The 15,255-nt window shown below is 37.4% G+C and overlaps 1 protein-coding gene across 2 annotated transcripts in view; it reads left to right on the forward strand.

Annotated features, from left to right (window-relative positions):
* The window catches only part of LOC150079281 (zinc finger protein castor homolog 1-like), a 448,513-nt gene that overhangs the window by 390,180 nt on the left and 43,078 nt on the right, over window positions 1–15,255 (forward strand). For both annotated transcript variants that reach the window (XM_090383869.1, XM_090383870.1), the window contains 2 exons: window positions 3,907–4,256; window positions 9,371–9,499. In XM_090383869.1, the coding sequence (XP_090239995.1) occupies window positions 3,907–4,256; window positions 9,371–9,499 (479 nt within the window). The remainder of the gene's footprint in view (window positions 1–3,906; window positions 4,257–9,370; window positions 9,500–15,255) is intronic.

The following is a 15,255-nucleotide window of genomic DNA, read 5'->3' on the forward strand; positions in this document are numbered from 1 at the left end:
GCAATGATGTCATATACTTGGATTTTAGGATGCTGTTGCACATGGAAGACTGCTGTACAAATTGGAGCAGTATAGCATTATAGGCAAGTTGCTGCTATGGATAAAGGGATGGTTGAGTGGGAGAAGACATAGAGTGGTAATCAGTGAACACTGCTCTTCGTGAAGTGGAGTCCCTCAGGGTTTGGTGTTGGGTCCATTGTTTTCTCTATTTATCAATGATACTGATGAAAGTATATCAGGCTTAATGTCCAAGTCTGCAGATGATAGAAAGGTTGGCAGGGTTGTTGATGATGACAGTCTGCTTATAATATTATAATATTTTCAGAATCTAGAAAAGTTGAAAAAATGGGCCGAGAGGTCGTAACTGAAGTTGAACATTAACAAATGCAACAAAATACTGCATATGGGTATCAGTAATCCCAGAGTAACGTACCAACTATGTGGTACTACACTCAGGGTAGTGGTGAATGAAAAAGAGCTGTGGGTAATTGGGCAGTCAGACATGAAGTTTTCTGATCAGTGCAGACAGGCTGCAAGGCTAGCTCATTGGGGTCTTGTCAGAGATATACAGGAACTTTGCTAACAGGGATAAAGAGGTGATTATCCCTTGTACAAGGCAGTGGTCAGGCCATGCCTTGAGTACTACGTACAGATCTGGAGGCCTCACCCTAGGAAGGACATAGAGCCACTGGAATGAATACAGAGAACGGCAACAATACTGGCGAGTGAAACAAAGGATTGATCCTACTAAGAAAGGCCCAAGTTCTACAAACTACAGTGTCTGGAGACTAAGAACCCGCAAGGAGATCGAACCGAGGTGCACAAGGCCCTGAATGGCTTGGGCAAGCTTAATGCTGATGAGATTCTTCCTTTTTTCAGATCACTCACCTGAGGGGACATAAATTCAAATTGAGGAAAGACATTTGTAGAACAGATATGTGGAAATTTTCCTTTTAACCAATGGGTTAAAGGAAAATTTCCTAGATTGGTAGAACAAACTTCCATCTGTCGTAGTGTGTGTTGATAGCTTAAATAAATTCAAGGCAGAATTAGACAAACTTTTGGAGTGAATGGATGGGTGAAAAGGGGAAGGGTTTTTTTTTTTTTTGGCTGATGCTGTATGAGGGGGCATAAAATGAAATTGAGGAAAGACAGTTGTCGAACAGATGCGCAAAAACCTGCCTCCAGCCAGCAGGTAGTTGATCCCGGAACAAACTTCCATCTCTCGCTGAGGAAGCTGATAGCTTAAAAAAATTGAAGGAAGGAGTGGACAAACTTTTTGGATCAAATGGATGGGTGAAATGGGAAGTTTTTTTGGGGTTTTTTTGTTTTTTTTTTTGGCTGACACTGTATAAGCCTGCTTTCTTACATCATATGCCTCTACTGATGCTGAAGTTTGCTTTCTTGCATCATATGTCTTTACTAATTCTGTTGTTTATACAGAATAAAAAAAACCCAGAAATAAAAAAAAGTTTAGCATCATGTCAGGTGATATGCCACCATTACCCCAGGTTAAGGATTAGACAAAATTATTAAAGAAAATGGAAAAATTATTTTATTTTATTATTTTTTTCTATCAGTTGCCACTACTAATACTATTAACAGACATTACTTAGAATTAGAAGACAGAGAGGGATTGAGAGTATGTGTTCTGGATTTTGTTTTTTTTTTTTTTTTAAGTAAGCAAAAAATAGCACTAGACACTTATCATTTTCACTCTGAAATGCTAGATCTAGCTTTGAATTTCTTTATACAAACTGCACTTTGCTGCTATTTGAAACCAAAAAAATCATACCTACATATAGAACACAAAAGCTAAAATGAACACCAAACTGACTCAACATTGCATTCATCACTCACGTCAACTAGATGATTAAAGAATATAATCATCTAATTGACTTGAAGAATATAATTAAAGAATATAAGAAAAATATATTTAATATTTTTCTTAACTAAGAGCACAACACCTCCACCTATCCTGCCCTGTCTTTCCTTCCTGTATACATTGAATTCCCCATATTCAAATTCAGTATCACTTACGTGTGAGTGACACCACGTCTCCACTCGATGGCTTAATAAGTAGTTCAAATTCATCAAATTTATTTACAATGCTCCTAGCATTAGTGTACCTACAAGTATACATGCATATGTTCACGCTCTTAATTACCCTAACATAGCCCATGTATTCATTTGTTCCATGGTGACCCACAGTAGGGCCTGAAATCCCAGACATCTTGCTTTCCAGGCTGCTGCAAATATAGAGAAGAGAACAAATCTCAATTGGATCTAGTGTAATGGGTGCAGGAAACTCTCAGATAACCCAGCTGACGTTGCAGATGAATTTATCAGGTACTTTACATCGATATTTGCAAAAGAAAGACCTTCATGGTGAGGAGAAACTGTGCAAGTGAATGGATGGGTGAAAAGGGGAAGTTTTTTTTTTTTTTGGCTGATGCTGTATAAGTATGAGGGGGCATAAAATGAAATTGAGGAAAGCATGAAATTACAGATACTGAAATTTCATATTATTTATCAGAAAAACTTTCATTCCTAAAGGTCAGGCAAGTAAGGCAATTCCAATTTTCTCGATTTTATAAAACAGCCTTTTGTAGTATAAATCTTTACTAAAGTTTAGCAGGAGTGCTCGACATGTGGCATATCATGGATCTAGAAATGGCGCATTAATGTTCTTTAAACCAAAGCATGGGGGTTCTCCAAATTAAATATTTGGTGCCTAATAGAACCTACACACAAGAGAACAAAGAGCGAGAATCCTCTATTTCTTCCTCCTCCTCTCATCATGCAAGGGTTTTTTATCAAATTATCAAATCTCTTCAATAATGCCAAATAACTGTAGTTATTTGGTATTATTGAAGAGATTTGATAATTTGTATTTTATGATTATATAATCATTATGAGAGAATCTGATTTAGACTTGTCAATCAACAAAACTAATCAAGATCAACAGAAGACCCAAAAAGTTCCCATAATAAACTATATCCTTTTTTGCACTTGCACAAGTTCATGTATGTCGTGTCCATTTATGCTCTTCATAGATAGCAAATTTTAGATACTTCTCCTTGACCATACAGCATGATTCAAGTACCAATGGATTCCTCTTTTTCTGCCCAACACGGATGAGCCATCATCTCCGTCATCAAACAAACAGGTATTTCATGTTTTTATATTTCTGCTAATGCTTTCATTATGTTAGCTCTAACACACATACATCTAGCAAACACTATTGCTCTAAAGGCATATGGTGACAACATGGTCAACCTTGAGAAGTCACAAAGCCCTGCACTGCTTGACCCCCTAGGGGATGTCAAGCTTCCCTACTCCTTCAACTTTAAAAACTCCCCTCTCAGTTGTATTGTATCAATACAATACAGCTATTGTATTGATACAATACAAAGGAAGTGCACATAAAGGTACTGTATAACCTGTCTTACTCCGACAGGCAAACTCAAAAGAACACCTAAAATACAAGTGGTTTTAATTCTTCGCAGAAAAGTAATTAGTCGGATAAATTTCAACCTAAAGGCTAAGTATGGCAGAAATTTCAACAAGCCATCCTATAGAGATGTTTGAAAAGTATCAAAGCTTTAGGCCACAGCAGCATTTAGAACTAAAGAAAAAAATTATAATTAATATAATTTCTATCAAAATTTTATTATTATAATTTATTGTGTACATTGTGCATGAAAATTTGATTTGTGGAATACTAAGTTAGGAGGCAAGTTTAAGTGATAAAGATTTCTGGACAATTATTAGTTGTACAATAATTTAAAAAATTACGATAACTTTATATGAATATTGTTAAAAAATTTGTTCAGTTACATTGTTCAATGTGACTCAGGAGAAAGTGGAATATTTTATTAAAATTTTCCATTATTGTTTAAACAGGCTTCTTCTGGTGATTCCTCTCCAAGCCCAGCTTCCAACTTCATTCATCAGAGCCCTGTATTGTTTCATGGTCAAGAATCATGCTGGCCTGATAATGGCCAACAGATTAGAGAACAAGCAGTTTCAATATTGGAAAGTGGGAAAACAGTTTCTAGCATTCCAGACAGTCAGCCGTTTACACAATTTAACCCTCTGCTTGGTGGAATAACAGTAACCCCATTTATTGAGAATCTGAATAATAGTACAATACTAGAAGAAGAAGAAGATGAAATTTCTAAACCAGTAGACCTTAGTGCAGCAGAAGTAGTGTGTGATAATCCTGAAGATTTCTGGAAAAATTACCTTACCAGGTAAACGGTAATTGTATTACATTACAAAAAATCTTTTGGGAAAAATAAAATATATACATTAAGTATATATTTTGATACATTTGCTTATAAACATAAGTAGTTATCATTTGTTAATTTATATTATTTATAAAAGTTTAGAGCTAAAAGGTTTCAAGCTACGGAAAGTATATAACTATAATGAAAATAGTGCAGATGCATCATTCAATCCCCTCGACTTGGGCAACTTTATGTGGTGAAGGAACTAAGCAGTGATGCTGCTGGGTTTCTAGATTAGCATCACTGGGATTCCAGTGTGGACTGCATAAGTTTGAGGCTACCACCGTAGGAATCTAGCATGTTTGCTGTATGCTCTGACCCATGGGAACTGGGAAAGGTGATTGGGATCCTGGTGGATCTTGGTGATTGAGAGGCCCAGCTTCAGCACACCACTGTGGCCCCCTGCTTTGATAAGATGGGTGGTTTTGCGATGGCTTGCTCAGGATCAATCAGCTAGTGGGTGGTTCACCTGCAAGGGTCAACCATGCTGAAGCCATGCCCCTACTCATGGTCTGAGAGACAAGGTTCAGGCTGGCACAGGTGTGGGTATGGTCACAAAGAATAATGGGCAGACTAGTTTACTTCTTAGTGGGCAACTTGGAGTCCCACTAGGTGTGTTCTCTGGCCAAAAGCCAGAACACAACAACAGAGTACTGTACTATACACATACAACACTAACACTTTTTCTAGCATTTACAGTGGTGTGCTGTACTTCTTCACAAGAGTACTTATGGCACGGATGTGGGAAACTACCAGTGGCTGACCCCAAATGCTATGTACACTATGTGGGTATAGTGTCTGGGTAGCTCTGGTGTCCCACTCCCAAGCACATTTATTGGTTGCTGGGTAGTAAGCAGCCCATTTGGGCTCTGTGGTGGGTTGGGAGCCTGGGCACTGAACCAAAAAAATAAAATAAAATAAAACCACTCATGAATCCTGATAATGTAAACTTCTTCTGGGCTCCCAACATGGTCCCTACCAGAACACAATGGCATGGACAATAATGCTACTAGCAGCAAAAAGACCCAGAAATATTAATGTCGTAATAATTAATATTTCTTCTCTGTACTTAGTATTATCATTATGGTTATAGAATTTAATTGCCTTAGTAGAGTTCCTATACCATAAGATTTATCTGCATTTATCAATATTATACTCTCAAATTTCTTTTAATATACATACCTTAATTTTATATATGAGGTGTAGTCAAAATGTTTGGGATTGACTTCATTCCTTGAAATTGTGCCATATTAGTGAGTTGAGACTTGACACATCAGTGACTCATCTAGTCATAGTAATGCACGAATCGCCCTTTTGTCTGAAGTCCCTCTGGATTGGTACATGTTGAATAAAGGTGTTTTGTTGCATTTTAAAAGAGTGGATTTTACGGGTAGTGAATTTGCATCAAATTTTGTTTCAAATGAGATAATAGTGCAACAGAAACCTAGGAAATGTTAAAAGCTGTTTTAACATTTCCTGGCTGATACAATATGTTATTTAGAGACTTTTCAGTGGTGCACAAAGTTTAAAGAGGGCCTATTGATCACTGAAGGTGATCCTTGATCTAGCTGCCCTTCAGCTTCAAAAACCAATGATTCAATCACTCTTTCGTGATCTAATCAGGTGTAATCAACATTTAACTATCTGCAATGAAATTGGTGTTTCTTGTGAGACATGCCCATCACTTTCAACATAAGATTTGGGAATGCAGTGCATTTTAACCAAGTTTTTGCCTCATATCCTCACTGTTGATCACAGAGAATAGCCGGTTCTTGCATATGACAGTCTTTGTTAGTGTGCTGCTACTGACCCACATTTCATTTCTTCTATCATCACAAATTATGAATTTGGTTGTATGGCTATGGCACAGAAAAAAGCAGGGTAGTCTTAATCGAATGTGAAGGTCATGCTTATCTTATTTTTGACTCACAGGACATTATCCATTATGACTTTGTCCCACATGATCAAATAACTAACCAGGGATACTACAAAACAGTGGTACAGTATTGCACGAATCTGTTCAGTCATTGAAAACAGCTGAATGTAAACACCAATTTCCCTGGGGTTCAGAGAATTGGTGCTTGCATCATGACAATGTCCTTGCACACTTAGCATTTTTTATTCAATAGTTTCTTGTAAAGTACTCCTTCTATGTGGGCCCCTCCATTGAATTTAACTCCCTGTGATTTTTTAAAATTTATTTCTCAAAGCTTAAGCCCCATTGAAAGTTTGAAAATTTGCAATGACTGATAGTTCCTTTGACCCGTGTACTATTAGCAATTTTAAAAAAGCCTATCAAGAATGCTTCCAGAAGTAGTAGAATCAGTGTATACAATGTCAGGGAGACTATTTCAAAGGAGATTCTCCAGTAAGCTTCATTTCCCAAATATTAGTTAAATTGATGGAGTTTTTGATCATATATGTATATAATAAAAATAAATTTTCTGTTTATACTCCGGGACGACCAAACGGTCAGAGGAGTTTACAGGATACACAGAATACAAGAAACAACACCGTATTCAGCAGTCACGGGCTTGAACCCCGGTCACGCAAGGCACGTGTACTTATGCACCTGCGCGCCTGACCACTAGGCTAAGCCCAGCTATCTGGCATTGATCCATCTGGAATGGTTGTTCTACTAGCACATTTGCAGAGCAGTATTATCTAAAATAAACAATTTTATCTTAAATAATTGAACATTACAAAATGCATAAAAAAAAAAAAAACAATACTCTCAACAGAATAATTCACATAAAAAAAAGTTAACACAAAATTTTTTTTTTAGAAGGTTAGAAAATACTATACTATACTGTTTGCATTGCATCAGAAGTAATCACAAAAGTCTGTCTTTTGCTCAGCTGCTGCCACTTGAGAAGGCATATTTATAATATAACCCATTCAAACAAAAAATAAATGGTGAAAAATGTCAACATATTAAAACAGAAACTGGATATTTTTAGAAAACTAGAAAAATTATCTTGGTACTTCACAGTTTTTGATATAAAAGTACAATAAGTGAGAGGTATTCAATTATAAGAGAAAAGCATGAAAAGAAGTGTTATTTTAAAATTAAGCCAAAGGAAAAAAGTATAATACAGTCAGTCCTCGTATAGCACGATAGTTGTGTTCCTAGAAACCCTCGTGCAATACAAACAACAGGCCCTATGGGAAAAATAGGGTTAAGTGCCGACCACCCAAGATTGAACACACATTTGTAACCAAAACATTACCAAGCACAATAAATAATCGTAATAAAATACTTACGTATTTTATTACAACTATTACGTAATAAAATATTGCTAATGCTTTTGCTTCTATCGTAAGCAAACTTGTTTTTGTTTGATTTTCTATCCAAACAGATGACAGCCATTCCATCTCTTCCAATTCTTTGTGTCTTAATCTAATGGATTTTAATTACACTTTGAGTTGTTCCTGCTATGAAAGTTGTTTTTATTTTCTCTGCATTCTTTGTAATTCTCGGTGTTGCCTCATTTAGGTCTGTAGCACGTGCAATATCAGATTTTGCTTAAAGCGTTTCACAATTTCATATTTTTTCTCTATCAACAGAGGCGGACTGGCCATAAGCTTTACCAGGGGAAACCCTGTTGGGCCGGAGGCCGGTGTGATTTTGGCCATAAACCATAGTATGAGGCCACTATAAATTTTCCCAGGTAAGAATTTTTGACCCAGTCCACCTCTGTTTATCGATATTGCTTTTCTTTTTCTCTCTGAATCTGTAATGTCTTCACCAGGACGCTTCCTTTTCACGTATTTTAAGTATTTTACTCATTTTTTAGGGAATAAAGCACAATTACAAAATAAGGAGGCACGCTTGATACACATAAACAAAGCTGCGTGCGTGTAGCAACTGAATAAACAACACCTTAAGGGCAGAGATACACTGTTAACACCTCACATTTTACTAAAGCACATTTCTAGGGGTTACTACCATAAAACAATAAAAACAATTTCCAGTTGCGTTTCTGCAAGTGGAATCTGTTATAAACTGGTAGTCAACTCGATCTAATTGCATTTGCGATTATACCGATAGCTAGAATTGTGTTGATTTTTACGTTATTATGGCAAAATGTGTTTCCCCTTCACTGATATAAAAAACATAAATACATTTTCAGAATCTTCTCTTCATTCCTATCGTGTTGCGTTTGGTTGGGGTGATTCTGCGTTCGACTGCCATTTCTTGTAAACACAAAGGCGAATCTTACATAAGCAAATTCGGTTCGTGTTATATAAGATATCGTTCCCCTATTTATAAATTGTGTATGATCAAATTTGTGTGGTGTAAACACGTGTTATATGAGGACTGACTGTATGTGCATTGGAGCGACTAAAAAATTTAACTTCACATTACAGATTTTCATTGTTCTGTGTAGGTTTCTGTAAGAATAATGCTCGTGCAAATGGCAGCTCCAGTCCTCATGGGTGCCAGATAGCTGGGGTCTTATATTGCATGTGTAATGAATGGGTCAGTGCCTTTGCACCATGTTTTGTTCGTCGTGAACTGTCCAAGTCGATAATTGGCATTGTTTTAATTGTGAATCAACCTTCACAATGATTGGCCACTGCTTTGAATAAGTAATGCTTCACCAGTGGAGAAGACTAATGTTACTTATTCCCTGCGGATACCACCACCCAGATGGCACTGTTTCGAAGCTTGTTGGCTTACTTATAGGTGAGTGGGCAGGTACCCCATTGTTACAGTAGTGACAACACAGTTATGAAGTATAATTCCACAACATGAGAGATGCCTGATGGTGTGTAATAGTATAAACTAAGGTAATTATTTTGCATGAAGCAGTGGGGCTATGCTTAAGATTCACTATTGAACAGGTCAGTGCCTTTGCACCAAGTTTGTAGTGAACTGTCCAAGTTGATAATTGGCATAGTTTTAATTGTATTGTGTATGTGTGCACAGTGTACATATTTATTTCAAATGATTTAAATTGGTATACTTTACCTGAACTAACACTTGGTTTAAGTTAATTTTTATATCCTAGAGATTGTATATATACTCACATTCTCTTGTTTCATGTATGTAAATAAGTTTATTTTTCCTATAGGCATAGTAGCAGTGATCCATGTCAGCCTCCCTGTGAGTTCCAGCATATTGATCATTTTCACTGCAGTTTCTCTAGCTGTAGTATGACATTTACTGCCAAAGATCTTTGTGGAATAACAGAGCATGCTCGGTAGGTACTTGCCAAATAATATTTCTTCCTCTCTTGCCCATTATTAAATCTTAATTTTTACATAAATACGCTGATTTATGTTTTAAAATGGATACATCAGTAGCTATTGAAATATGTCCTGCTTAATAATGTGTTGGCCTCTCTCTGTGTGTAGATAATAGTTTGAAATCTGGAAGTAGCTCAAAGTGAGGAGGGTGAAGCTTTCAGGTCATTGTCCTGTTGTTTTTGTTTCTCAACAGATGTTGCTATCACATGTGGCCTGAAGTTAGCTTGAAGGTGTTTGACTTGGACAGCTTTTGTTTTATGCTATCCTGTGGAAGGTACATTACATTGTCCTGCAGTAAATGAGGCTGAGCCTGGACCGGAATGACATATGCTATATTCTGATATCATTGTTGTTGTTGCCCTATTGGCACACTAAAGTTTTGTCCTTTTTCACTAAATGTGTACCCTATTCATCCACTTTCCCTTTTCTACATTGCTTACGATGATGGCTCATTGTCTTGCTTTCAGTTTGCCAGTAGTCTGTATGTAGTTTCTTAACAACAATTGTGCACAGCCATCCAAACATCTCGTTTCAGAGAGTGTCTCCTGATATCAGCAGTTATCTTTTTCAGATTTTGCAAAGTTGCAGAAAATTTCCATGCTGGTATAATTATCAGTTTACATATGTTACTTGCATTAGCATATAGTGAATTCTGCCAGTGGTAACTCAGCTCATCTTTTGTTGCATCTCACAACTTTTATGGTTTCACATTTATGGAAAACATCTGTCTTTTATGATTTTATAGGATTCTTAATTTTTTTTTTACAGATTTCTCATAAGTTTGTGTTATGTTTTTACATAGAGAGATATTGAATACTTTCAGAAGTTCAGTGCATATATATATATTTTTTACTATATAATATTAATGTGATATCTCTTAAACAAAAACTACATTAGTGGTGTAAAGGCATTGTTTCAACTGTATCTCATATTGTGATCAACCTGCACAATGAGTTACCATATATTGCACTACCTCGAATAAGTAATGCTTCACTAATAGAGAAGACTAATATTACTTATTCTTGGTGGGTACCACCACACAGAAAGCACTGCTTGCATATGTGTAGGGGATAAACAATCCTTTTCCATACTTTCTACCCCTGTTAGAAAAGGAGAAAGATAAGTGGAAAAGAGAAAACCTGCCATCAGAAACAGAAAGGGGCTGTTACCACAATCCACTCATCACTTATACCCATTACATTAACTTAAGGCCCAATAGGATTACTTGTCTTGGTCCCACTCTGTGGAGGGCCCAGTTCATGTGACTACCAGATTAGCAGCTGCCTGGAGTTGGCTTGCCCTACATGAGTTCTAAGGTCATCCATCTCTTTCATTCTCCTTACTTTACACAGCCTTTTTAAGACAGGCTGCTGCTTATGCAGGAGAGAGACCACATGCCTGCAGCTGGCTTGGTCCCTATCCCTTTTTAAAGCTAAGCTAACTAAATTATTGTGCCCACAATTCATAACCTAAGCTAGACTTTATTGCCTAAACTGAAAATAAATTTTATGGTCTACTAAAAGACAAAGAGGTGTGGGGGTAGCACCACTGTTGTAGAAATCTTTATTTCCTCAGTTGTAACAGTTCTAATATCAAAATCCTTCTGATAGCAGCATGCATAGATTGAAGAGCATACTTAGCTACATCCATGAACATTGCTTCTACTTTTCTCTTTCTAATCTTCCATGCCTGACACTTCCCTTCATTTATGAGAAACATCAGGATGTATGTAGCTCTGGAGGCAGGAGCTGGAAACTGCAAAAACAATATCTGATCTTTTGATAAATGCCGTATCCCCATACTCTTATGAACACTAACCGAGATGCGTTGAACAACGGGACAGGAAAAGAATGCATGCTCTACTATCTCACGTGCCTTGCAATATAGACACTCGGAGTTTGAGTACCACTGAAATTTGGCTTTGTTCACCTCTACTGGCAGATACTCATGCATCACCCTCCAAGCCATATAACTTTGTGACACATACTCTGTATGTTTGTGAAGGTTACTGAACATGTGGGTTATGTCTAGTCCAGACCAAGCTCGGGGAGTCTGCACTGGTAACATGTTCATGTTTAACAGTTTCCAGTATATTCCTGCAATTTTAAGTTTTCTCCCCATATCTAGACCACCTAGAGCCGTTGTTGTAAATGTTTAATAACTATCTTATAAAAAGGTGATATGATTTCTACTGTAGGGCCAGTATGCTCAACACCTAATAACTCAACAAACCATCCCATATAGTACTTCGCTCGGACGGATGCTACATGCATATCCCATAAGCCCAACACGACCATTTTAGTTGTGGTATTGCACAGCCTCTCTATAGTGTAATCTTTGTTGTGTCACCACCTGCTGTCTGTTATTCCAAAAAAATTTGAATAACCTTTTCTATGTGTTGTATTTAAAGGGCGTTATTGATACGATTTTCATGAATATCTGGATAAGAACTGTCCATATAATCAATACTCTCCTGGAAAATGATATAAGTCCTAGATTCCACTGAGCAACAGAATTTTCCCATGAGTCTAGTAGTTGTCAGGTTATTACTGGACATTTAGCAAAGGGTACCCCCAGAATGGTAATGGGACTAACTGAAACAGAGAGGCCCACTGGTAAGAGTATTGGGGCCTCAATTCCCCATTGTGTACATTTTGTCTTGCTCTTGTTAAGACCGTCCATTGTACAGGCTGAAGTGACTGAAGAGATCCAGTGCTTCCTGTAGCAAAATGCCATCAGTTACAGTTAGAATAACATCATTGGCATGGGCTATGTATTTTCAGTCGGGATGTAGTCCCGAGAGATGAACTCCTCTGATATTTCCAGATCTAGTTAACTGCCTTAGTATGGGCTCTAGCACCACTGAAAAGAGTGCATGGCTTAGTGGGCAGCCCTGTCTAATCCCACACTCTAACTTTATTTTGCTCGAACTATATCCATTGATCAATAAGGTGGTCTTTGCCCCTTTGTGTAGGCTGACAATAGCTACTCACAACAGATAACCAGTCAGAACTGTGTGTAATAAGGTCTGTAAATAGTTGTGAGAGAGCTTATCAAAGGCTTTTTCTAGGTCAAGAACTGTTAAAATAATGCTACAGCGTTTACACTTGCAGTAGGGTTACAACTCTCTCAGGAAAGAGAGATTAGACCCCATAGATCTGGTTAGTTCATGCACCGTATATGGACTCTAGATGCCTTTTAAGGGAATTCAATACTTTAGCATACAGTTTATAATCTACATTAAGTAATGATACTGGCCACCAATCTCTAACTTCCTTGCCCATTTTACCCTGTTTTTTTAAAAAGGATTTTGCTTGTCGTGAAGAATTCCAAGAAAAGTATAGCCAAAATTGGTCCAATCTCCTTCCAGAATTTTTATACAATTCTATTATCAGTCCATTAAGACCTGGAACTTTTTTCCCTTTCATTTCTTGCAGAGTTAGTGACATTTCTTTTAAAGAGTTTGGTTGATCGTGCTCCTGTCAATGAGCAGCAGAGAACGAAGGCATTTCTCAGCTTACTGGTAAAGCTGGTCCTAGAAATGCTGCATACATCCATTTATAAGCATGTGTAAAGCACTCAATAATATCGTCGGTGGTACGATATTGACATGAGCTTGATTGAATCTGCTGAATTGTTCGAAAATAAAGCTTGATGACTTGTCAGCTAGCCTATAATGTAATCACATTTGAATGGCTTTGTTCTCCACTTGCATTTCCAAATTTGATTGTATCTCATTTTATATTCCTTGTATCCTCACTTCATCATGACAATATTTTAATAGTCTCCTTACTTCATAAAGATGTCTTAATCTTTTCCTGTTTTTCACATTTTTTTTGCTCACTAATTGTTGGAAAGCTGACCTTATTGCCTGTTTAAAATCTTTTCAAACTTCCAATGTCCAATATTTAGATTGCACCAAGTTATGTGTTAGACACTTAATATTGTGCAAGTCACTCTGTAAAAGGGCTGGATTTAGATGCCAGGTGCCTCTTCCCTGATCACCTGTTGCACACAACAGGAGCTCCATTGTCACCAGTTTGTGATCAGTACTGAACAGGGTCCAGAAATGGTAATATGCCTAACCTGAGTTTCTTTGCTTGCCACATTACTCGGTGCATAAATATGATCAATGCGGGTACCCACGTGCCTCTAGACTAAGCGGCATCATGTAGTATGGAGTTTTGCAACTGCCATACGTCAGTAAGATCGTACTTGAAACAAATATCATCGACTCCGAGACACCCCTCGTAACTTATGGCAGGATCGTCTGTGCCCATCTTATCTTTGAGGAGGTCTAAGACACAATTCCAGTCTTCACTAAAGACAATCCAGCAGGCACTCAACATAAACCGACACAAGTTGTTAAATAACTATCCGATCTGGAGCAGGATTTGGCACGTAGACATTAATTAATCGTATTGTATGCATGTCTAATTTCCAGTCTATAGAGACCACCCTACCTTCTGTGTCTCTTTGGAGGTTAATGAATCTTCCTATAATGGGTGATAAGATTATGTCCCCCCCCCCCCCCCCCCGGCATTCCTCTTGCCAAAACTCCAGAAACTTAAAAATTTGAATCTATTTTGAAATTGTTGTATTTGAACAATATTGTAAAAATGACTTTTCCTGAATAAATAAAACTTCGATACTAAACAGTAACATAATTCTTAATTCTCCAAACATGTTGGGTGTGCCCATTGGCAAAGCCCCGTACATAAAAGTATAGTAAATAAAATTGATGAATTTGAAGTACTGATCAATACATCAAAGGCAGATATTGTTGGGATATCAGAAACATGGTGTCACACATAAACAGTGCAGAATTGGAATTTGGTGAGTACAATGTGTACTCCCCAAACAGAAAGGACAGACAGGGTAGGAAGGGGAAGGGGTTATGTTGTTAGTTAAGAAACACATAAAATCTAAGGAAGTGCATCCAGTTGACACAGGTGGACAGAGCAATGTTGAGTCTGTTTGGTGTGACATAAACATTGGGTAAGGGAAAATGAGAGTAGGAGTATGTTATAGACCTAATGAGTACAATGAACAGTTGTGCAGAGAAATATAATGAGCCAGTAAATCAGAATGTCTTGTAATGGAGAATTTTAACTTTCCAGATATTGACTGGAACTTGTGGGTTGGTCGCTTGCACGATAGCAAGACTTTTGTGGATTTATTGGACGATTGTTTTCTACAGTAACATGTTTGAAGGGCAACCAGAGGAAGTAATACCCTTGATCTGATTATCAGCAGTGATTATTCTTGCATTAAGAATTTGAAGATAAAGGAACCACTAGGTGACAGTGATCACAGTGTACTGATGTGGGATTTACTTAAAGATGTAACTACCATCAAGGGATAGGGAAGGGTTTTTGGAAAGGGGACTACAGTGGTCTCAGACAGTTTTTAAATTCTATACAGTGGGATCAACTAATGATGTTACCAACAGTGAATTCTAAATGGGAAGCCTTCAGGGACTTAGTCTTGGAGGCTACTAGTCTTTTCATTCCAACTAAGAAATACTGTTCAAGGCCTAAATGGATGTCGGATGAATTAATGAGGATCGTGGCAGAGAAGAAAAATGCATGGGATGAATATAAATTATCAGGTGACACAGAAGCCTATGCCAGATATAAGCTAGTCTGTTTGTTTGTCTGTTATTTGGTTTTTAGGAGCATTAGAAACTAAGGCCATATTGCTTCGGGAA

This window comes from Mastigoproctus giganteus, chromosome 10 (genome assembly GCF_048544385.1).
Source record: "Mastigoproctus giganteus isolate SK-2022 chromosome 10, ASM4854438v1, whole genome shotgun sequence".
In the NCBI taxonomy this organism is placed as follows: domain Eukaryota; kingdom Metazoa; phylum Arthropoda; class Arachnida; order Uropygi; family Thelyphonidae; genus Mastigoproctus; species Mastigoproctus giganteus.